Source organism: Moschus berezovskii, chromosome 9, assembly GCF_049115385.1.
Source record: "Moschus berezovskii isolate FMDL1 chromosome 9, NW_MosBer_1.0, whole genome shotgun sequence".
Lineage (NCBI taxonomy): Eukaryota > Metazoa > Chordata > Mammalia > Artiodactyla > Moschidae > Moschus > Moschus berezovskii.
In genome coordinates this window covers 17,009,164-17,033,863 of record NC_142468.1, presented here as the reverse complement: position 1 = coordinate 17,033,863, position 24,700 = coordinate 17,009,164, and the positions used below count along the sequence as shown (strand labels likewise).

The 24,700-nt window shown below is 40.9% G+C and overlaps 1 protein-coding gene across 1 annotated transcript in view; it reads right to left on the bottom strand.

The window, feature by feature from the left end:
• The window catches only part of NEK9 (NIMA related kinase 9), a 39,554-nt gene extending 15,096 nt beyond the window's left edge, over window positions 1-24,458 (bottom strand). Inside the window, exons 1-16 of the mRNA XM_055435557.2 lie at window positions 24,101-24,458; window positions 21,526-21,703; window positions 19,560-19,615; window positions 18,944-19,014; window positions 17,295-17,400; window positions 15,509-15,640; window positions 13,999-14,109; window positions 12,832-12,896; window positions 9,519-9,569; window positions 8,865-9,057; window positions 6,946-7,090; window positions 6,105-6,305; window positions 5,873-5,919; window positions 4,547-4,702; window positions 2,499-2,607; window positions 1,487-1,648 (exon numbers count right to left, since the gene is read on the bottom strand). Coding sequence (XP_055291532.1) covers window positions 1,487-1,648; window positions 2,499-2,607; window positions 4,547-4,702; window positions 5,873-5,919; window positions 6,105-6,305; window positions 6,946-7,090; window positions 8,865-9,057; window positions 9,519-9,569; window positions 12,832-12,896; window positions 13,999-14,109; window positions 15,509-15,640; window positions 17,295-17,400; window positions 18,944-19,014; window positions 19,560-19,615; window positions 21,526-21,703; window positions 24,101-24,319 — 2,002 coding nt within the window. The 5' untranslated portion in view covers window positions 24,320-24,458. The remainder of the gene's footprint in view (window positions 1-1,486; window positions 1,649-2,498; window positions 2,608-4,546; window positions 4,703-5,872; window positions 5,920-6,104; window positions 6,306-6,945; window positions 7,091-8,864; window positions 9,058-9,518; window positions 9,570-12,831; window positions 12,897-13,998; window positions 14,110-15,508; window positions 15,641-17,294; window positions 17,401-18,943; window positions 19,015-19,559; window positions 19,616-21,525; window positions 21,704-24,100) is intronic.
• Between the last annotated feature and the right edge of the window lie 242 nt (window positions 24,459-24,700).

The window sequence follows — 24,700 nt, the reverse complement described above, 5'->3', positions numbered from 1 at the left end:
GTATACTTTTGAATTATTCTTTTCCTTTTATTTGGAGATAAGCCCAGGCATGGAATTGCTGGATCACAGTTCTATTTTTACTGAAACTCACTTCCATATTCCCAGAGTCTAAAAGAGGATCTGCAGCATAGTAGGCACACAGCTGATGTCTGCCATGTGACTGAGATGATCAAGTACAGTTCGGAGAAGTAGAGGAACATACATCAACAGGTAATATGCCCAGTCACAGAATCTAATTCTAAACTCATCATTCTGAAGTTTAACTTGAGAAGTACACAGATTGACTGAAGAAACATTCCCTCTCCAAGGCCCTGTCAGAAAGTGCTACTGAATTTGCTACAGTATTTTTAATTCTCAATGACACCCTGATTCTATTTCTAACATTTCCAGTTATCTAGCATGAACTAACCAGTCTGTCCCCTAAAACCCCTTGTTTTGAGACAAACAACTCTGAAGGCTGGTTCACTTCCTTAAGTAGGGTAACAGATCACTTATCTGACACTATTGCTGTATCTCTCCTGTATAAATACCAGGCACAGACTTAAAGAAAACAAAGACATCTCTGAGCATGATCAATAACAACAAAAAAAGAGTCAAAAGATAAGAAAATGAAACGTGTTTTGCTGTTCGCCATTTACCAGAAAGAAGTGGCTACAAAAATCAAGGTGATACAGGAAGAGAGAAAAAAAGAAAGCAGAAGAAAGAGGAAATGGAGTAAAGGGTAGCAGAAGTAACAGCAAGAAGATGCTGAGGAGAAGAAATAGCTGAAAGGAAAGAGAAGAAAATCCCATTAGACCAATTCAGAAAGCTGAGAGACACACGGTATACAGCCTTTCAAGTTTTAGCAATCCCTAAGGACATCACTGCAGTGCAGTGACCCCAACCTAGCAGCCAGGTCAAATCATGATGTTCTCTCTAGCCAGGTGGCACCAGTGGTGAAGAATCTGCCTGCCAATGCAGGAGACACAAGAGACAGGTTCGACTCCTGGGTCAGGAAGATCCCTGGAGTCAGGAAATGGCAACCCACTCCAGTAATCTTGCCTGGAGAATCCCATGGACAGAGAAGCCTGGTAGGCTACAGTCTGGTGGGTCACAAAGAGTTGGACAAGACTGAGCACACAGGCACACACACACATTCATCTCTCTAGCTACTCAGCCAACATTTACTGGAACCAACATGGCGCTGGGCAAGGTATAAGTATTTGATAATTCTTAAAACATTGTGCCAAAAAAGTTAAAAAAGTAGGAATTTAAGAGTACTACCTTGCTATTTCCTAGAAATCTAACCTTTTTACAACAAACACTATGTTGGACACATGAAAAGTTAATGAGATTCCACAAGCATAAAAACATGACCACCAATTTAACACAAACAAAAAAGTAAACATATGACCCAGCTATACATAACCAGTTCACCTCTTTCACACCTGAAAATTAAAATATACCCATCTGTCCAGCAAGCTTGAAATAGTGTGAACAGACTCACCATCAGTAGCAGCAATGGTAAACTCATCACCACAGGAGACTCTGATCACTTGCTTTCCACCTAAGGGTCCCCCCAGCAGGTTGATTCCTAGACGCTTCTTATAATTTCCAACACCCAGTTGTCCACACTTGTTGCAGCCAAAAGTCAGCAGCCGGCCTCGCTCTGAGACAGAAGCAAAAATAAACAACCAGGTACAAATGGGTCATGAAACAAAGAAAAGGCAGATAATGCAGAGTCCCACAGACTAGCTTCTGGTTGCTAAGAGTATACAAGTATAAACTGCCACACAATCTCGGACCTAGGGCAGTTAGGGGAACTATGACAAATTAGAGAGAGGGAATGACTCAATGTTATATATTCTTTTTTAAAAAAATAATCGTATTTATTTTTGGCTGGCTGGATCTTCATTGCTGCAATGGTTTTTTCTCTAGCTGTAGTGAGTAGGGGCTACTCTCTAGTTGCAGTGTGCGGGCTTCTCATGGCCATGGCTTCTCCTGTGCAGCACAGGCTCTAGGGCGTGTAGGCTTCAACACCTACAGCACAGTAGTTGCAGATCCCAGGCTCTAGAGCACAGGCTCAGTAGCTGTGGTGCACGGGCTTAGCTGCTCCGTGGTATGTGGGATCTTCCTAAACCAGGTATGGAACCTGGGTCTCCTGCATTGGCAGGCAGATTCTTTACCACTGAGCCACTAGGGAAGCCCTATATACTCTACTTTAAAGGTGGAAAATGGGTACTATTTAACTTAGAAAACTCACAGATGGTCCTAATTAGAGACAGGAGTTGCCAGAAATTATAGGTATGGCATTTTCCTTAAGAAATGTATTGATTATACATTTGTAATGATTACCAACAAAACATTTACTTGAACGCCCAAGTTGTTAATAAGATAATATTTGATGATGGGGGAAATAAGGAGAATATATTAACATTTAGTTACGAAGAGCTACTACTTGATAGAATAAAAGAAGCTGAAATTCTAAGGCTTGTGCACACAGCTGTAAATCAACTCACCATCAATAGCAGCAGTGTGAGTCTTGCCTGGGGCGACTGTACGGATCTTATAAAAGGACAACTGTTTGGCCAAGGTAAAGGAGGTGGTGTAGGGAACTTCGTGGTACGCCTGGAACAAGATAAGCAAAGACTCATTAGGTAAAAAATGGAGGGAAAATAGGCTGAAAATAGTGTCAGGGTGACCAAAAGGACTTTCAAGCAAATCATGTTAAGAACGTACCAGGTAACTTTTCATCTCCAACAGAATAAAAAAATAAATAAGTTCAATATGTAATCAGAGAATTTAGCATGAGACTGGAATTTCTGACAACAAAAGTTTTAAATTCCTAAAATAAGGTATGCAAAACATGACCTCTCCATCCCAGAAGGCATCCATATAAGGACAGAATCATTGACATTTGTCTTGGTTACACACTGTGCATAGCTAACAGAAGCAGGGCAAGGAATTAAAGAATCTGGAAGACTCTCTCTAGCCTATTAAGCTATTCAGTTTACTGTGACCTAATTTTACCTACAAAGTTCTCAACCTGTTAAAACCCACATCCCCTTAGATTAGCATAAAAATAAATCTCATCATGTAAGTTTAAAATTTCACAATACAATGCAATAACAAAACCCAAATCAAGTAATGTTAATTCTAATATGTCTTTTCAAACTACATAGACCTCCCAAGACCTGCTCCAAATTTGTACTCTCCCATTTCACAATCACTACTTTAAAACAGAGATTGTTTAAAATTAATCCATTGTTTTCCACTGAGTCAGCAAACTTGTCTCTTAATACGATTCTTTAGAAAAGGACAAAAACTCATACCACCACAAAGAGGGTACTAGGGCTTAATATCAGAGGTGTATTTTATGACATGCTTGAAGGAGGTAATAGTAACTAACATTCAATAAGCCTGTATAGGATCAGTGATTTGAGAGTAATCTTAAAAACTCTCCTGGGAGGTGATACATGGAAAAATGTTTCTTTTCATAATGTTAATTTTCTTATGTTTATATTTCAGGGACAAGGTAGAATCTGAATTCCATCACTTGATTGTTTATAATCAACTAATTTATTGAGGTATAATGTACTGTACAATACTGTACAGCTTGATATATTTTTCTATAGGTATATAAACATAAAAACTACCCAGATCAAGATACAGACCACTGCCACCATCTGAGGTTCTCTCCTACCTTTTCTGTTAATGCCTATACCCCTCCTCCCAGAAGTAACCACTATTTTGACTTCTGCCATAGTAAGTTAATTTTGCCTTTAAACTTCAAACAATGGGCATCAGTGGGCTTTCCAGGTGGCACTAGTGGTAAAGAACCTGCCTGCCAATGCAGGAGATGTCAGAGATGTGGGTTTGATCCCTGAGTCAGGAAGATACCCTGGGGGAAGGCATGGCAATCCATTCCAGTATTCTTGCCTGAAGAACCTCATGGACAGAGAAACCTACAGTCCATGGGGTCGCAAAGAGTCGGACACGATTAAAGAGATTTAGCACACACAAACTTCAAATAACGGGCATCAAATAGTATGCACTCTTTTGTGGCTGGCTACCTCACTGGAAAAGACTCTGATGCTGGGAAAGGTTGGGGGCGGGAGGAGAAGGGGACGACGGAGAATGAGATGGCTGGATGGCATCACCGACTCTGTGGACATGAGTTTGAGTGTACTCCGGGAGTTGGTGATGGACAGGGAGGCCTGGCGTGCTGTGATTCATGGGGTCGCGGAGAGTCGGACACGACTGAGCGACTGAACTGAACTGAACTGAACTGAACCTTTGTTGGACATAGCACCTGTGGAGATCCTCACTTTATTCTTAAGTGGTCCGTTCCGTTCAGTCGCTCAGTCGTGTCCGACTCTTTGCGACCCCGTGGACTGTAGCCTACCAGGCTTCTCCGTCCAGGGGATTCTCCAGGCAAGAATACTGGAGTGGGTTACCATTTCCTTCTCCATCTTAAGTGGTCACAAACCAATAATGGCATTTCCAAAGACATTTCAACCTAAAGAGGTTCTGATGGTTTATTCAGGACACCAAATGGGGTACTCACTTCATGGTTGATGATTCCAGACATGCACTGATTCAGACCCAGCTTGTTGAACTCATTGAGTCCACAGGCTAACACTTTGCCTGACTGGGTCAGCAGAAAAGTCCCATCACAGCCACATTGAACCGCGACTATAATTAAGGCCTTAGGAACATCCACCTGCAAGAAAAAAACAAATTAGAAAAAAAAAAATTTCCCCAACATAACTTGTATTAGGAAAAAAATCCTCAAATTCTTTCAAAACTGTGATGCCCTGTATTTAGCAGAATGACTACAGGGAAGTAAGGTTGCTTTATTCTCTTCAGATTTGCCCAGCAGCTTAGAGGCTACTGTTTTCAATAAGGAGCTTAAGTTTTATAATAAAGAGGCAACTGCAGGTTGGCTAAACAGATAGCTCCTGTCAAAGTTTTAGCAACAGGTACTTAGTTACTACTTAGGAACACTTCTCAGAAAACACTGAGGAAGGAGAAGCTTCAATCTATTACTGATTTAGTCCTCTGAGATACAACATCCCATGATGGTTACAGAAGAACTCAGCCCTGTGGAGTCCCAGTCATACAATAAGTGAGGTGACCAAGGATTGAGGCAGCAGCCAAGATGTCTGAAGGCTCATATCCCTCTGTGAAACCTGAAAACTCAAACCTTCTAACAATACTAGAACCTTTTCAGGTGAAGAGGAACAGCTGCGAATTCTACTCAGAATGGTCCCACAGATATATCAGTTAATATTAAAAATGTAAATAAACATCTTTAATGGTGAATGGTATAGCCGATTACAGTCAGCCTTCCAGTGGGTGAGCCTGTGTCCTAGGGTGGGAATGTGACCGTGCTCTCCCTCAGCTGTTTTCCGCTCCCACGCCAGCTCTGGCAGTGCCTGCTTCCACAGTGCTGAGGAATTAGGTATTATGCTTCACACAATATGACCCCTAAATACAAACAACTACTTCATCTGGTGTCCAGTTGTGGAAGGAGGAAGGGAAATGGCTGTACCAGGTGAAAGGATAGCATATTGCTTTCAAGCATCTTTCCACGCAGGGTGTGTTTAGCTTGATGTGACTTTTACACTGTACATGCTAATTTCAGTGCTCACTGATGAGCAAGCTGTGACTCCAGAGTGTCCACAGTGGCTACATTATTTCTCAACTTTTCATGATTCAGTCAGATGACAAGACCACAGAGTGCTAACTTAGGAATCCTGGATTGTCAGTCTCCCAAATCGGTAATATTTCAGAAATAAACACCGTGATATGAGGTGGCAGGGAAGGGGACTTATTACTGGAGTCTGTGTGACCTAGACGGGCTCCGAGGAGAAGCTGCCTCTGATCTTACCTTTTGTGGTGTATAGTAATCCTCCTCCGAATCCAAACCCAGTCGTCCTGAGACACGCATGAGAGAGAACATCATTAATGTGAGGGCTCCCGTCCCAATGAAAATGTTCTGTAAGACTCTCTTTTATAAGTTAACACTTAAATAGAGGCTGCATAACATGTTTAGAGGTGCACAAGCTTGAAGTCAGGCTGTGCCCCTGGGAATAAGTGGAGAGAGTCAAAGCAATACCTACCATATTCACCACAGCCCCAAGAGTAGACTTCTTTGTTTCGTGTCAAAACCACCACATGATTATCTCCACAGGAGACCTGCTCCACTGGATTGCTCAGGAAGAAGTCCAGCTGCATGGGTTCTAAGACTTCAGCACCAGCAACCTTGTCTACCCCCATGCAGCCATAATAATCAGATCCAAAGGCATAGAGCTGACCTTCATCTGTGAGAGGAAGGAAAGCAGAACCCACCAAATGAATTACTTGTTTTGTCTAATGAGAAAGCTGGACAGGACTGGAACGAAGACGACCTCAGACAATGAGCTCATATCAGATGACTGCAGCAGAGAAATCTGACAGACTGTCTATGAAGCCTAGAGTTCTTTGTATTTAGAGGGTCATCATACTGTTATGTAACAGTTTTTAAAAAAATGGTGGGATGATCGTGTTAAAAAGGCTTAAAATTTTAAGGCTATTTTACATCTCTGTTTTACAGAGAAAAAAGGAAGCACCAAGCAATCATAAAGTGAGTACTGGTAAGACCAAAACTAAATTTTAGCTCCTGATTCCTGATTCAGTGTTATCTACACCTGACTAGGTGGTGAGGTTATTCCTCTCCAGCCCCCCAAATGGGACAGACAATATATTTCTCCTAGTCCCGCCTCTTCTGTTACCCACCTGCTTTCTCCTTGCTCATCACTCCCGTAATGCTATATCAAGTTGGGCATGTTGCTATTAAAGTGTATATTTGCTCACTGTCTTTGGTTCTTTGGAATCTTGTGTAAAATCCCAGCTAAAACTGCATAGAATTAAATACAACACTCCACCTGAAATGCACCTGGGTGCTTTCTGCTGCTGGCTTACCTGTTACACAGACAGTGAAATCATCACCACATGACACCTGACGGATAGCTTTGCCTTGCAACTTTTCTACATGCTTTGGCTGTCGGTAGGAGGCTTTGTCGCCATGGCCCAGCTGGCCATGGAGTTTAGTACCCCCTTGCATGTTCTGTGAAATAAACAGGTCTTGGTAAGTTTTAAACTTTTCATGCAAAAACAAATCTTTAACATCACTGCTTATCAAGAAAAACAGTAGGAAAAAAATCAGCTGATAATTAAGAAACGAAAACAAAACAAAAAGTTAAGGGCATTAAATCTTTTAATGACAGATGGTAAAAATCCCCTGCCAACAGATAAAGATTTTTTAAATATCTTATCAGGACTTAAAAGGACACATTCCTAATTCTGTCTTTTTTCTCCAAGTCTAAGGTAAACTAATTATGGATGATGATGAAAACAATGTCTTCATATAGTTTAGATTGATTTTTTTCTATAGAAGGACACTCTTGGAAATCCTTACAAAAGTTTTTACAAATTTTGGTCACAGGGGGGTTTCCCTTGTTGCTCAACTGGTAAAGAATCTGCCTGCAATGTGGGAGACCTGGGTTCGATCCCTGGGTTGGGAAGATCCTCTGGAGAAGGGAAAAACTACCCACTCCAGTATTCTGGCCTAGAGAATTTCATGGACTATATAGTCCACGGGGTCGCAAAGAGTGGGACACAACAGCGTCTTTCACTCCCTGAAACATGCAAGTCATAAGGAATCTGGCTACATCAAAGAGGCTGCTAGAAGGCACTGACAACAGTCGTGAATGACTTCCCAGCAGTTTTAGAGAGGTGAGTCTTAAAAAACGTTTATAGAACTGTAAGACCTTCTATAAATGTTTTTTAAGGCACTAATTTCACTCTACCTCTAGAAGTACCCCCAGAAGCTAGTCTTCAAGTGAGAGGATTTTTGGAAATAACAGCAAGTTAAAACTCTGTAACAGAGGTCAAATCACTCATTCCTTCTCTCAACCAATAGTTGAGTGTCTTCTCTGTCACACGCTGGGGATAAAGCCTGCCCTCTTGGAGAACTTATCTGAAACTACTGGAAAAAATGAGCGCCCTCCAGAAGGAGGAAAAGTGGGAAGAACTGAGGTTCTAAGACAGGTTGGGTAATGAAAAAGCAGCATCAAGTGAGCCTAAGAAGACACAGTTGAAGAGACAGGAGGAAAGCCAAGAGAACATGCTCCCGTGGAAGCCAAGGGAGGACAAGGCTTCCTGCAAGAAAGAAAAGTGACCAATATGTTAATAGTAGAGGTCAAGCAAGGACTCAAGGGCACCTATCTGTTATGTTTTCATAATTTAGAGGTCATTTTGTCAAGAGTAGTTTCAATTGACTGGCAGGTGAATGAGGAATGAGTGGGAGATAAGGAAAGAGACAGCAAAAATATGCAGTATGTTCAAGGTGAGAGAGAAGGTAGAATCTAGAGGGGAACAAAGGAAAATTCTACTCAAGATACACCATCTCCAATCACTGATGCAGGTCTTAGAATTTTCCTGACATGGTACACTACTTCCTTGTTTACAAAGCTACTTCACAGATATAAGTTGCTCTGAAATGCATGGTAATAGAACAGAGTAAACAAATGACTTTCTGAAGTCACCCATCTGTCAATGAGAATCCAGTCTCCTGAGTCTGAGCCTTTTAATTCTTTCTCTCCTTCTCTCACTCTCTCATTCATCCATTCAAAAAACACTTAAAAGTGATATAACATGTACCAAGCACTTGGGATACATCAGTGAACTAAACAGAAAAAAATCCCTCCTCTCAAAAGAGCTTATATTCCATCATCTCATGCTGCCACTTCTGCAGCACATACTCAACCAATGAAATTCTTATACATCCTGGGCCCAGTGAGATGCACATCATTGTTCTAAAGTATGTAGCTTTCACTTACCACCCAAGTGTATAGCTCCTTCTCCACTGTGACCACAGCAAAGTGGGTATTCCCTGCACACACCTGCCGGGCACTACAGCCACTCTTGATGACATCCAGTTTCTGGGGAGTGGATTTCCCACCACCCCAGACATAGACTTCACTTGTTCGGGATGTTACCACAGCAATGGGTGCTTCAGTCACAGTGCTTGACCTGCCAACAACCCCCAGAACAAAGGCACATTTAACATAAAAATTATATCAAACAAAAACGCTTTCAGTCTGTTCCCTGAGTAGAACTGCCAATTATGGTATGAGAAAGTATGTTCTTTCTCGACAACTTACTCCAACCCTCTATCATGGCAGGCTTTGCAATTCTTGCCTCAGGGCTTCATCACAGCCCAGCCAGATCAGATACTAGTTTGATCCATAACACCTACACTTTTGAACTTTTCAACATTCATCATGATAATGATGTCCACTTTGGCAAGAGGGTGAAATTACAGCTTTCTTTTCCTCTGAAATGACTATTTGATATTTAAATGGATGCTGGGATTCTGAAAGGATGCCAAAGGCTTCTTACTGGGATCAAACAATGTCCAGACCCAAGAAAGAAAGACTCCCTGGTGGTAATTTAAGATATATTACTTTTTTAAAGAGTCTCCTGAGCATTACCTTGGTCTCTTTGTAGGTGCATTAAGCAGTGTGACTTTTTCCTCCATCTCTCTACCAAAAGAAAAGCAAAGATACATGAGAGAAATAATAGGTTCTATATTGCACCAGTGTCTCTTTAAAACCTTTCACAGACTTAATCTTCTAAAATCATATGCCTCATCAGTTCAGTTCAGTCGCTCAGTCATGTCCGACTCTCCACGACCCCATGAATCACAACACGCCAGGCCTCCCTGTCCATCACCAACTCCCGGAGTTCACTCAAACTCATGTCCACAGAGTCGGTGATGCCATCCAGCCATCTCATTCTCCGTCGTCCCCTTCTCCTCCCGCCCCCAACCTTTCCCAGCATCAGAGTCTTTTCTAGTGAGTTAACTCGTCGCATGAGGTGGCCAAAGTATTGCAGTTTCAGCTTTAGCATCAGTTCTTCCAATGAACACCCAGGATTGATCTCCTTTAGAATGGACTGGTTGGATCTCCTTGCAGTTCAAGGGACTCTCAAGAGTCTTCTCCAACACCACAGTTCAAAAGCATCAATTCTTCGGCGATCAGCTTTCTTTACAGTCCAACTCTCACATCCATACATGACCACGGGAAAAACCATAGCCTTGACTAGATGGACCTTTGTTGGCAAAGTAATGTCTCTGCTTTTTAATATACTATCAAGGTTGGTCATAACTTTCTTTCCAAGGAGTAACCGTCTTTTAATTTCATATGCCTCATAAGATGCTATAATACTTTTAGCAAAGTACTTTGATACAATTCAAACAGTTACAAAGGCCTAGCATTTGACAATTCGTTAACCACAATGAGGCCAGCAGTCTGGGGTCATTTGTTTTCTATCTCTGAGGAATGTTCTAGGCTGCACCAGAGAGCCTCGAGAACTTCTTTCTGATGTACATTTTAGGAACCTGCTAACATCTCCATCTAGTCTGCCCAGTGACTCCCTAAACCCAACATCTCTAAAGCTCAGCTCATTATCTTTCTCCCCATACAGCTTTTCTTTCTGACTCTCCTGATTCTGTAACTGGCACCTTCAATCCTCCCAGTGAATTAGGCTTAAAACTTCAGCGATTTTGGATTCAGCTGTCTTCTTTTCTTCAATATTCAAATTCTACAGATTCTACTTGTACAGTGCCCTTTATCCTCACCTGTCCTTCCCAGTCTCACCACCTTAGCTCTGGGCAACTTTACTTCCCAACTAGGCTGTTCAGTTCAGTGCAGTCGTGTCCAACTCTTTGCAACCCCATGGACTACAGCACGCTAGGCTTCCCTGTCCATCAGCAACTCCCAGAGCTTGCTTAAACTCATGTCCATCGAGTCAGTGAGGCCATCCAAACCATCCTACCCTCTGTTATTTCTTTCTCCTCCTGCCTTCAATCTTTCAACCTTTCAATCCTTCAACCCCAGCATCAGGGTATTTTCCAATGAGTCAGTTCCTCACATCAGGTGGCCAAAGTATTGGAGCTTCAGCATCAGTCCTTTTAATGAATATTCAGGACTGATTTCCTTTAAGATTGACGGGTTTGATCTCCTTGCAATCCAAGGGACTCTCAAGAATCTTCTCTAACACCACAGTTCAAAAGCGGCAATTCTTCAGTGCTCAGATTTCTTTATGGTCCAATTCTCACAGCCATACAACTAGGATATGGTTCAACTCTTACATCCCTACAACTGTCCAACTAGGCTCCTAATTGTAGCACCTAATTGGTCTCACCAGTTTCAGTCCACTTTATTCAGTCCTGCACTGACTTAGCACTGATATTAGTACTGCTAAATAACTCTTCCTAAGGTTACACCTCTCATCACATGAACCGCCCTCTCAAATATCCAACACTTCCATACAATTCCCTGAAGACAGCACAAATTCCTTCATCTGGCATTCAAGATTCTCTACCTACTTTTCCAGGGTTCCTTCCATCAATTCCCATGTTTCAGCTCAGGGTTCCCATTCTGCCTAAACCAATTATACCTGAAGACCTGGGGCGGTGCTTAAGCACCAGAAATTTTTGAAAGTTCTAGTGGTGTTGCTACTGAGAACGCCAGGACTAAAACCTCTGGTGTAGCCAAATAGGACTTAGTGCTTCCTGAATATTTTCACAATTCTCTGTATCTGTGCTTTATCTGGAAAGCTCTGTCTTATGTTTTTCCATCAAAGAACAAAGTTCTAGGGAAGTACTATCTGTAAATCTCCAATTATCTCAATAAAAATGGCAATTAAAAATTATCAATGGAAATATTCAAATAAGAGGTTTAAACAGTGATTATACTGTTAGAAAATAAGCTAGATAAAGAATTTAAATATGCCTACCCAGCCCTAAAGGGTGACTGCCTGAATATGAATAGAACATAAATGAAAGGTTACAGTGCTGCATCTGGAATGTTATATGTAATTTCAGACACTAAACACAACAGAATAAAGGTACTGACCAAAGAACAGAGATTATGGAATTAACTATACACTTAATGCATCCAAGGGCAAGGCTGGAAAAAGAACATAGTACAGGTTTGAATGTTGGGAAGATTCACAAAGAACTGGCAGAAGAAGGAAGGGTAGTAAGGCAAAAATAGTGTAAGAGGATGAAACAGAGACTAGGACATTCAAGAAGCATAAAGAACATCTTTTCCTTTCAGCTAGGGTTTGAAGCCTCCTACAAAAAGTGAGGGATAAAGGGCCTTCCTTCTACCTGTAGAGACCTCTAATACTGAATAAATCTCAGAAAATAACCTGTCAGGAATCAATCAAACTTGACTATGGGAAATGAGCAAAAGGTATCTGAAGAGGACCCCTTCAATTACAACCTACCATCTAAACAAGTGCACTGAAAAGCTATGGCCCAGTCCAATCCTACACTCCTATCCAACAACTGTTGAACACCTTGTGCCAAGCCCGGGGCTGAGCCCTTTATATGCACTGCCTCCTTCAATCCTCAGCCTACCTCACTTCATAGAGAAGAAAACTAAGGGTCAGAGATGTTACATAACTTGACAAGACAGTGACGGAACTCAGATACAAACGTAAGGGTGACTGAGTCCAGAGCCCTCCTCTCTTAACCACTACACTCTCATGCCCAAACTCCAGAGCAGAACTCACAGAAGATGGGGGGTCTAGGGCCTCATCAGGATCGATTCAGAACAAACTAGCAGGGGCGAGGGACGTCGAAGTCGAGCGATGAAAATGGAGATGCTGGAATAAAATAGCACCAGAGTGGCCAGGTCAGGAAACATCACCCTCTCTCTGCGGTACTCTGGTCAGGCCTATATAGTCAGTTGACCATCTACAGAAAGACAATGAAGCGACTTCTTTGTTCTTTACCTTCTGCGTTTCCTGAGAAGGGGTCTATCCAGAAGTTCATCTGCAGTGGGTCTCTGCTCAGGATCCTAAAAAGTACCAATGGGTTAGTTTTAACTTAAAGGAAATGGGCAAAATGGGATCTAAAGAGGCATTTTACTTTTTCTTAGAAGGCTGTAGGTTTGCTATTTAGAGACCACTATATATCATCCTTTTTATTTCAAAAACCTATTATGTCACATTCTGTGCTTCATGATCATTACCATCAGCACTTACATGTGAGGATGAGAATGCACCTTTCTCACTGGTTTTAACTGTTAGGGTAGTGATTCTCAAATTTCAATATATATAAAACATAAGAATCTCCTGGAGTACCTGATACAAATAAAGACTTCTCAAATTTCACTGGTTTTAACTGTTACAGTGGTGGCTCTCAGATTTCAATATATATAAAACATATGAATCTCCTGGAGTACCTGTTACAAATAAAGACTTCTGGGCTTTATTTACAGAAATTCTGATCCAGAAGGTCTGGGGTAGGGCCCAGGAATCTTTATTTTCTTCTTATAAAACTTGCCCACCCCCGGGCAACTCTCATGCCTGTGGTTCCTGGACTACCTCTGACTAATACTGACCTAGAAATACACTGCAGGGCAACTGTGACATTTAGAACTATATACATTCTGTACATCGGGAATTCTAAATTACCTCTTATTTTATACAGTTTATAAAAATTAATCTTGATTATAAAAAATGGAGCACAATTTCACAAACTAATAAAGGGAGAATTTGTTGGCTGAAGCACACAACTCGCATGAATTGCCAATGCCTATTCATCTGAATGGACTTCCTTGGTGGCTCAGATGGTAAAGAATCTGCCTGCAATGCAAGAGACCCGGCTTTGCTCCCTGGGTTGGGAAGATCCTCTGGAGAAGGGAATGGCTACCCGCTCCAATATTCTGACCTGGGAAGTCCATGGACAGAGGAGCCTGGTAGGCTACAGTCCATGTGGTCGCAAAGAGGCAGACACGACTGACACTTTAACTTTTCATTCACCTGAATACAGCCACAAATACATCCTACCCTGGGGACATGGACGTGGTTTTGTGCAAGTTCCTCTGTGCCATACTCCAGACACTAAGGTTGGAAGGGAAGACAGTGAACTGAAATCAATATGCAAATCACACTTACCTGGTCAAGGCACGCATGGACCATTTGGATCAGTTCCAAAGAGTACTGGCTAGAATCAACTTCCATGGCCCGGATGCCTTGTACAATCTTCACACACAAGTTGAGTGGATTCTATGAGAAAATCATTATTGTATTGTCCTTGGTTATATAAAGATGGCATTACAATCTACCAGCAGGGGCTTTGAGATGTCTGTGATTATCATATAAAGAAAAGGCAATAGCTGTAAATTAGGTCTGACTTCTTTTTACAACTATTAGTATACTTCACTAAGAAGTGGCTGGAGATGCACTACTATTATCAGAGAGAATGAAACCAACTGGCCAACACGGAGGTATGACTACGTGACCAACAGAGTAACACGCAGAGTATATTATAATCTGACCCCTCAAATGACTCCCAAGAAAAAGGAAAGCAAAGTTAGCTATGCTTCTTGGCTTTAAGTATCTCCTTTGCCAACTAATTTGCCTCCTGATTTATATATCCTAATAATGGTCAGGTGATACTCTGCTGCAAAAGACAAGGCAATGAATAATAAGTTGATAATGATAAGAAATTATTATAACAATGCCACCACCACCTTTACTGAGAGATCACTATGTAACATAAGTTGCACGTATGTTTTTTAACTCTTGTAAACACCACACAAGGTTATCATCACCAATTCAGAGATGTAAAGTAACCTGCCCAAGACTACACAAACAGTAAAAAAAAATGGAGCCATAATTCCAACCAAAGTCTGTTTGACTCCAAAACTCATTTTCCTTCCACTATATTATTTAAGAAAATAAACTTCAGGACTTAGAAAAATAAACAGGTCTCATAAAAGGCCAAAGAACTTACAAGTGGATGTGAATCCACTTGTGGTTCATGAACGAGCATCAGAATCATCTGGGAGTCTGTCAGAAATGTAGAATACCAGGACTAGATCTAGACACACTAAAATAGAGTCTGCATTTTAACAAGATGCCCAGGTGATTTCCTATGTACATTAAAGCTTGAGAAGCACTACTTAACACTAGGCTTTACTTGAAGAAGAAAAGAGACTTAAAGGTATTTGTTGTTTATAAAACAGTAAGTTTTTAGTAAAACTAAGAGTCAGTGTGTAATCTTTCGCAAAAAAGACCAAACACTTTAATGGGTATTAAATAATTTGCCTTAGCTTTTATAAAACAATGTAGTTGAAGTATAAGAAATGAAATGGCTTATCCAAACTGCTGCATCACACAGTTGATCCTAGAGTCAGTTTTAAAATTATAGTCAGTGGATTCAAGGACTATGCTCAAACTACTTGACTATGATTATTTTTCAATGGGGAATTCAAGTTGGAAATAAATCTTATCTGTGGTACTTTACAATACACTACTAAGCCAGTGCCTGAACATTGGTTATTATTTTGCCTACAGTTGATTTCTGTTCAAGAAGTCAGAAGCTCAGGGATAAATGAAGTTGATTCTCTCAACCAAGTTGTACCATTTGCAAGGACAATGTAGGGATAATACATCAACTTACTGTAGCATCGAATGTTCTCTTCAGTGTAAGTAATTCAAAAATGACACAGCCTACTGCCCAGATATCAGACTTGAAATTGTATTTTACTCCTTGGCAGAGCTCTGGAGACATATAATATGGCGTTCCCACAAGCTGAACAACAAAGAAAACAATCAAAAATTAACTTCTTTTCTGAGGTAACTATATTAATATTTTGACAACTAAATTAAATTTCCCAGGAGTTAGTGATAACTACAGAACATTCATCACCATATCCCAAAACATTCCCATCAAACAGCATATCCCAGCATCATTCTGAGCTGATGCCACTCTGGGGAGAAATCTTATTCATATCAAATGTCCTGGGCCAGTTATAAAGAGACAATCTCTGTGGTGAAGACCTGTGGTATCTTGGGAGGCAGAATAGCTCTGTGATTCCTAGATCACAGAAGATTTAGGCATTCAAGGACTGCTGAAAACTTCACAGACTTGGAAAAAGCACACTTGGTAAAAGTTCACCAATGGAAAAAAAAAATGGTAGCAGGAGATGGTAATTGAATAAAGGGGTTTAAAAGTTCTAACTGAAACACACAGTAGTGAAACTGTGAACAACTCAATTTAACATCTGTAATACTAACATAGTGAATTTCTTCCAAATTCAAAAATATTTTTTGAGTTCAAGAATGTGTTGGAAGGAAATAAATGTCCTGAATGGAGGTCATGTCTCTCCCAAGATGAGAGACAATGAGTACCCAAGAAATTCTAATAACACTGATAGCCATCTTTAATAAGGAAAGGAAAGCAATTTTTCAGACAGCTTACATGGCATTTATTTTATTGGATTATTCTTGATGAGAAAAATCCATGCAAGGGTATGACTACTTCCTCAGAAACTCAATACAGCAACATCATACAAGCAGACTGAGTCCCTGAAGCAGACTCCCAACCCTGGCTATCAGTATCCTTGGATGTTTCTAGATTGCTTGCAGAGATATCTCAATATTATAAAAAAAAAGCATCAGGACAAAATTGATTTTAGTAACTTAAAACATTTTCAAGTTCTTTTAAAGACAGAGCACAGTGAAACCAGAAGAGTAATAATTGGGTTTTATAAGTCCTAAAAGGATCAGATCACTATTGTCAGAGATCAATTTATGTCTACTCTTTACCAATGCTGTTTCATAGGATCAGGTGAGAAGGGAGCCCTATGGGGCAGACTGTGTATCATATTCAGGATGAGACTGTTTTCTGGGCATCAGCCTTTATTTGTAATATAGAGTTTCTGAACCAGAAAAAATTCAAAGGAAGCACAACAAGAGACGTCTAACATTCAAAGCTCAAAACATTACATGAGAGATAAAGTGAGATCTACTAAAGATCCTAAGCTGGAAAAAATGGTAAAGCATTTTATTGCTTTTAGAAAAATCTTTAGTTAGGGTTGGAAAAGGCAATGATGTCTGAGCTGTTATGTGGACAATGGCTCTTAAAAAAACACCCGAGCAGGTAATACCTGTTAGTGGGTCTAGAAAAAAGACTCCTTTTATAAGTATGACTTATAAAAGACTTGCTTTATAAGTATGAAGAACTTGCAAAAACATTGAGAAAAAGCATGCAAGATTTAGGGGGTATAGTTATATCTCAAGGTGCAAGGAAGGAAAAGAAAAAAAAAAGTCAAGGGGGAATTCCCTGGTGGTCAGTGGTTTTTAGGACTTCACTTAAGGTCCTTCATGCTGTGTGGCACCACCAAATTAAAAAAAAAGTAAAAAATAAAGAAAGTCCAACTAAGTTAATGATAACACATACTTACCGTCTCAGCCATGGAATACTCAGAATTCAGTTTCTTTGCGAGGCCATAATCTCCAAGTTTTATCAGGTTTGCCTTGGTCAGAAAAATATTTAATGTCTTTATATCCCTGGAAAACAAATGCTATATATTAAACCCACATACTAAACTGTTTTATCTCATCTACCTTCCCGCCCAAAATTAGTACAATATAAGAGTCCCTTGGACTGCAGGGAGATCCAACCAGTCCATTCTAAAGGAGATCAATCCTGGGTGTTCATTGGAAGGACTAATGCTAAAGCTGAAACTCCAATACTTTGGCCACCTCATGTGACGAGTTGACTCACTGGAAAAGACTCTGATGCTGGGAGGGATTTGGGGCAGGAGGAGAAGGGGACGACAGAGAAGGAGATGGCTGGATGGAATCACCAACTCGATGGACATGAGTTTGAGTGAACTCCGGGAGTTGGTGATGGACAGGGAGGCCTGGCGTGCTGTGATTCATGGGGTCGCAAAGAGTCGGACACGACTGAGCAACTGAACTGAACTGAAAGAGTGTGTTATCACTGTTCAGGCTGTTACGGGATCCAAAAGAATGTTTATTACTTTCTCATACATTTTAACACTGAGAAGGGAACTTGGGGGAGTAGAGGCAGAGAATTACTTCAACCTCCAGGGATTCACACAGCATAGGCATATCCCCCCAAACACTGAAGCCATTAGGAAAAATTGAAAGGTCAGATTAAAAAAAAAAAAGTGCCCGAGGTAATTCCTATAAGGTGCACTGCCTCTTCAATTACCACTGGGGCCTTGAATTAAGTGATATCCAGGCAATTTTAACACTTAGTTGTGTCAAAGTTTCAAATCTGTTAAGGCAAGAGAAGCACATCCCAGCAGCAAAATGATTAGGCCATACAGATCACCTAAATAAAATTACCAGCTATCTTTCTTAAGATGAACTGACCATTTATAACACAAATAAACTGTGCCTGGTTCACACTGTGCCTTCCTTTATTGAAAGATGTGAAAAAATAAGAACAATATTTTTGATAATTTTCAAAAATGAAACAATATACAACTGCAGCCACTCAACAACTATCAAGAACTATATGTTAAATGGACAAACTAATAAAAAAGAAAACTAGTGTATTAATATTAATCTCCAGCAGTAGTCCATGACTCATTTAAGGGTATAATGAAGTGGAAATGTTCTTATAAAGGTTCTCTCCTATAGCTAGAAGTGAATAGAAAGCTGTTTCCCCCTGGTAAAACAGCATAATTAATTGTAAAACAATAAATAAGTTTTTTACTTAAATTAAAAACAAATGCCAATTTTATTGCTCAGAGAAAACATTTACTGTAAATTCCAACCAGTCTAACACGACTTTTATAGTGGCCTTCTAGGCTGTACTGATGAATTAATGAACTCACCTCTAAAATAGAGATGACTGAGCAGTACTAAGCTACTGAGGAGACTCTTCCTAGATCACAAACAGTTTAACTTCAGGAAGTGAAGATAACGCCCCTCATTACTCACTCCTTCCTTCCTAAATCATTATCAACGGAAAAGCCTTGACTGTTTAATCAAGAAAATAATAGTGCTGATGGGAGGTACCCAAGGTGGGGGTTGGATTGGTAGAAAAGAATCCATCCCATATTCTTTCACTCATTACCTATGAAGGATCCCAGCTTTATGGATACAGCTCACAGCTGAAACAATCTGAAATAGGTACCATACCACCATCTGCAGAGAAAAAAAAAATTATACTTGGACTGGAAACAAACAAAAAAATACCATTTAAATAAACACACGCAAACACGCACTCAACAAAGAAAACTGCAACTAGAGGTTATGATTCAACATGACTTGACATTTCTTGCTTGTAGGTTGAGTAGGCAAAGAAAAGTGGTGGGGTAAAAAAAACAAAACAGCAGATTATCATAAAATAGTTCGAACGTTGTTATAAAATATAGTATGGTGAAGCATACTTGTGGAAAGAAATCCAGGAAGAATGCAAAGGTAGAGAAAACTGGGCATACCAGTATGCAGTAATAGAACCGGGAAAGAAAGCCCATAGAGAATCATGATGTGGAGGTAAACCGTTTAGGAAGCAGCTATAGACAGCTTCCTTGTTAGAGGTTTCCTTTCTCATGAATATCAATCAGAGCCTGGAAGGAGTATGAACAAAAGGAAAAAAAACACTCTTCATTGTTGGAAGAGTAAATAGAGAACTAGAATGCAAGAATCACAATACAATTCTAGCTTCCTTTCACAGAAATATAAATTACCTCTTCCTCAAACAACTTGTCCTTCTGACGAAGGATTTTATCATACAGGTTCCCTCCTGCAATTAAATAAGAAACAGGTTTGAATTGCTTAACAGAGATCAAAGCTACTAGGATTTTAACAGGTGGCACATCAAGTAAAATATTCTGCATGAGTGTGTGCATGCTCAGTCATGTCTGACTCTGAGACCCCACGGACTGTATCCCGCCAGGCTCCTCTGTTCATGGGCTTCTCCAGGCAAGAATACTGGAGAAGGTTGGATTTCCCCCTCCAAGGGATCTTCCTGACCCAGGGATCAAACCCACATCTCCCGCATTGGCAGGCAGATTCTTTACCACCAAGCCACCTCGTTCTGCTTCCTTTTAAAAGATATCCCCTCTTCCTTCCAGCTCTTCACATGGGTACAAAACTTCCCATCTGTCAAGGACTATATCTGAAATATTCTCCAAAGATTTCCTTCCCTAATAGAAGAGACTCAGTATGAAAATGGGAAGTACAACATTTTTAGAAAAGATAAAAAGACCAAAAGAGAAAAAGACCATTTCTCTAGTACCCTAATTTATGAAAGTACCTTGAAAGTCTTCAAAATCAGATGACTTTCTTTCCCAAAACTCCTATTAAAGGAATCTGCAATATTTTGGTAACAACTTCCTCAGTCTATTAGAAGATTTGGGTTATACCTGTGAGGCGATGTTTTATAAAAATAGGTATATTATCACCATCAACTTCTTTTTCTTTCCACTTCACACTGAAAAGGTTTCCCAAAATTTACAGTAGACTCTAGATTGCTTCCAATTATTATTATTATTCCCTTTACTAACTCATTCCTTCAGAGTAGGTCTGAATTTGCTTCTCCTCTTTATTATAAATGATGATGGTTCATTTTATTTCCTATCTGCAGCTATAACTTACACTGTAGTCCTAGTTAAGTTTCACAACTTCTTCACAATTTAGTAACTCAAAAGTTTCAATAAATGTACCATCCGTTCTAGTTCCTCCTAACCACAAAGGAAGTTAAGAGGCCTCTGCAACTTCAAAAATCTCTAATATAATTTCATACATTTAGGGTTGAAAACAATCATGATACACAAGAATCTAGCAAATAAATGACAAATCTAGGAGCTTTCTCTTAGAGATTTAAATGAAGAATATGTTTGGATCATTTTAGCATTCAGATCAAGAATGGGCTTTGGGCGTTCTCTTAGGTAACAATGATAATAGTTATTACAAAATCTATCAAAAATTTGATACATTTATCAAGAAGTACTGTAAAATAGTACACTTTCCTGTAAAATAAAAATGTTAAAGTTGCTGGGGCTTTATATATTCACTTACTACAATAACCCTAGGAGGTAACTACTGATTATTAGCAAACTTACTTAAGATGAGGAGACCGAGGCACAGAGAAGCAGTCTGTGCAAGACTGTAGAGATTAAAAAGTAGTGAAGCTTAGGATATGGGTTCAGGGTCTATTTTTTAACAAATAGGCTATACTGCTTTTTTTTTTTTAAACAAGAAAAAGGGTTCAAAGAAATCATTTTCAGTCAGCTATGGTCTTTAGACCACTTTTCAGTAGGACAGCTTTAGCTAAAATCATTATAAATAAATATCACCTATAAGATTTCACTATCATGTGTCAAACCATGCTATGCTTTTAATGCCTGACTAATGTCATTTCATAAGGGAAAAAACCTTGAAAAATGAGTGTAAAATTCAACTGAACAAATAATTTGAAGATGGAATTATCATCATAAAGCAAAATTTGAATATGCAGGGGGAAAATCCCTCCCCTCATCTTGTACATCACTTCAAAACTCTTCAGGGCCCGAACTGTTTCTCTTAAACGCTAGGAGTCCATTTAAAGTTCTTATGCTTTGTCAATATGGATCTTATTTTTCTCTCTCCCTCAAGGTGAGTATAAGCAAAGGAATGTCTTGCTGGAGGAAGTCCCACGGAATTCTACCTTACCATTACAGTATTCCAGCTCAATCAGCAGGGTGGTATTGTCCATGAAGTGATTGTAGTAGGCAATAATGTTGTCATGCTGCAGCAGAGCCAGAATAACAATCTCATTCAAGGCATCACGACGTTCCTTCTCAGAGAGTCGGGTCAAATCAACTTCCTTCCACACGACCAATGAGTCATCCTATAACACAGCAACAGAGGTATCGTGCTTTCCTCGAGCCTGGCAGAGAATGAATCCACACCCGGATCTCTGAGCCTAGAAAGAAAACTTCCTAGATGGGCAGAAACTGACTCCTTTTTCTCCTTTAAATAAAACATGAAAATTCTGCATACAATTGAGCATCAAAATTTACTGCAGGTCTAGGAAAAGCATTAAAATGTTACGTTGTTTATACACTTAATTTACATAATGTCAATTCCAGGTAAAAAATATGGGATGGAGGTAGATCTCAGGGTTTCTATTGAGGGACATTATGAAAGACTGCTAGTCATGATGAAGACTGTAGTATGGTTAGACTATTGGAAAAACAGAGAACTGGAGAGTGGTTATCTATGGCTGACATTTCCTGTAAAATAGACATGTTAAAATTGCCTCTAACTTTGTATAGATTTCTCTAGTGATTTTCATTTCTTTTCAGATAAGAATAAGTCATGTCTAACCAGTCCATTCTAAAGGAGATCAATCCTGGGTGTTCATTGGAAGGACTGACGCTGAAGCTGAAACTCCAATACTTTGGCCACCTCACGCGATGAGTTGACTCACTGGAAAAGAGTCTGATTGGGGGTAGGAGGAGACGGGGACGACAGAGAATGAGATGGCTGGATGGCATCACCGACTCTGTGGACATGAGTTTGAGTGAACTCCGGGAGTTGGTGATGGACAGGGAGGCCTGGCGTGCTGTGGTTCATGGGGTCACAGAGAGTCAGACACGACTGAGCGACTGAACTGAACTGAACTGAAGGGCTCTGAGTTCACTTCCCTTACTCTGTCACGTTCTGTGACTCTTTCTCCTGCAATTTTATGTTATCACATGTTTTCCCTCTATTCATGAAGACTGACCTGCAGCTCCGAATATTCACTCCATTTTATAACACCTCTAATTTACTGATGTTGTTTCCCAGCTCAGAAGCATCCCCACCTAAATAACCCTCCCTGTCCTTTAGAATGGCTGTGCTGGGCCTTTGAAACTTCAGCAAAAGATCAATGAACCTTCTACTGTGCATTTCCTTAATTCCCTTCCACTGAAACATTTGTCCATTCTTTTACACTTATATACACATACAACTTAAATGCTATTTGTTACTAACAAGACTAACATGTCTTCCCACTGAAATATATGCTTCTTGAGGGAAAAATCTGCTTCTAATTAAACCCTTGTAAACTCACAAAAGTAATAAACATTTGATGTTATGGATGCTGCTATGCAATTTTGGGGAAAGTGTAATCAAACTTAACTTAAAACAACTTTGGTAATCAAGTTCAATGCAATAATCGTGGAAAGGCATGGACAAGCAGATGTGACCCTCCATTCCAGCCCAGGATTGCTTCTAATTTAAGTGAGCGAGTCACTTAAATATACTACCTTAGTTTCTTCAACTATAAAAATGGAATACCAAAGCTCATCTCCTCATTCTCATGAGAATACTAAGAGTAACTCATCATACATTAATCTTGCAACCACTTCTCTCCTCATCCATCTTTCAGCCTTAAAAGTACTTGGAACACACACCAGACCTGCAGACAGTTCACTGATAGAATCTCATCTTCAGCAACCCCACACTGATGCTTAACTATTCTGAAACTAGAGTTTTAAGACTTTAGTGATCAAAGTTTATGATCAATTTTGGAAGTAGACTCCTCACTCTAGGGTTTTAATCAGTATACATTCTGAACTGGGGATCAGCTATCCAAGAATCTCTTCAAAGGATTTGTATGTGTGCAATAATGGATAGGAGGGACAGTACCTTTACATTAAATTCTCAAAGAAGTCCTTTATCCCTCCTGAATTTAAGAACGAATGGTTTAAAATATACCAAAAAAAAGTATTTCCCAGGCATATACACTGCTGGATCATCACTGATGAAGAAGCCTATACGCTACAATCTTACCAATGACCTTCAAGAAAAATCCCCGAGTGTTCATATCTGAGCTTAAAGATTTGGCAAAGCCGGTGGAGCTGCAGCGAATGTGGGAATTTTGAAGCTGTCCCTACGTCTCCACCTCGGCCTTGGAGTCATGTACGGCATCAACGGAAGGAAGTTTTGACAATACTCCCCATTCATATACTACTTTAACTCACAGTCTCCAAAGTATCCTCCTTCGATGCTTAAAATAATCTTAAAAAATATTACTTTTAAGGTACGTTGCTAGTCCTAACTCCAATTTACAGACGGGAAAACTAAGGCTCAGAAAAGGTTCAATGCCTTGCTCAGTCCCCATGGTAAACAAAAACGACCGGTTAGAAAAATCAGTGCTGTTACGAACTCCTAGTACAGGAGCGGTGAGGACCCCAAGACAGACACCCCTGCGGGACCCGATCGCTGAGAGGACGAGGCGGGGGAGAGGCAGGGCCGCTACCTCGGTGCGGCGGTACAGCGTGGCCTCCCCGAAGGCGCCGCGGCCCAGCACACGGATGGGGATGTAGTGCAGCTCCTCCTGCTCCGCCGCTCCGCCGCCGGCTCGCGGCACCGGACCGGCGCTGGGCCCCGGGCCCGAGTCCCCGCCACCCCCGGACTCGCTCCCAAAGTCCGAATTGAGGGAGTCGCAGTGTCGCTCGTACTCGCCCAGAACCGACATAGCGGCGGCGGCGGCGGGGACAGGACCGGCCTGAGTGTCCCCGATGGCGCTGGCGGCGCTGCGCCTCTCCCGCTTCAGACGCCGGCCCGCGGCCCCGTCCGCCCCGCCACCCCGCGAGGCTCCATGGCGGCTCCTTCCCCCCTTGACCCGGAAGCAGTTCTGGGTGCTTCCGGCCCGACGGGGTTTCCTCCTCTGCCGGGCGTTCCATTAAACCCTGGGGCGAGATTTCTATGCCTCCAGGCGGGCCGGGAAAACGAGGCCTCCGGCAGGGGTTGGCGGCGCCCGGTGGAGACCGAATGGGAGTAGATGGCTCCCGCAGGGGCAAGGGAGCCCTCCTCGGGTCTATAGACCCCGCCCCTGACTCCTAGCCCGGTGCCCAGA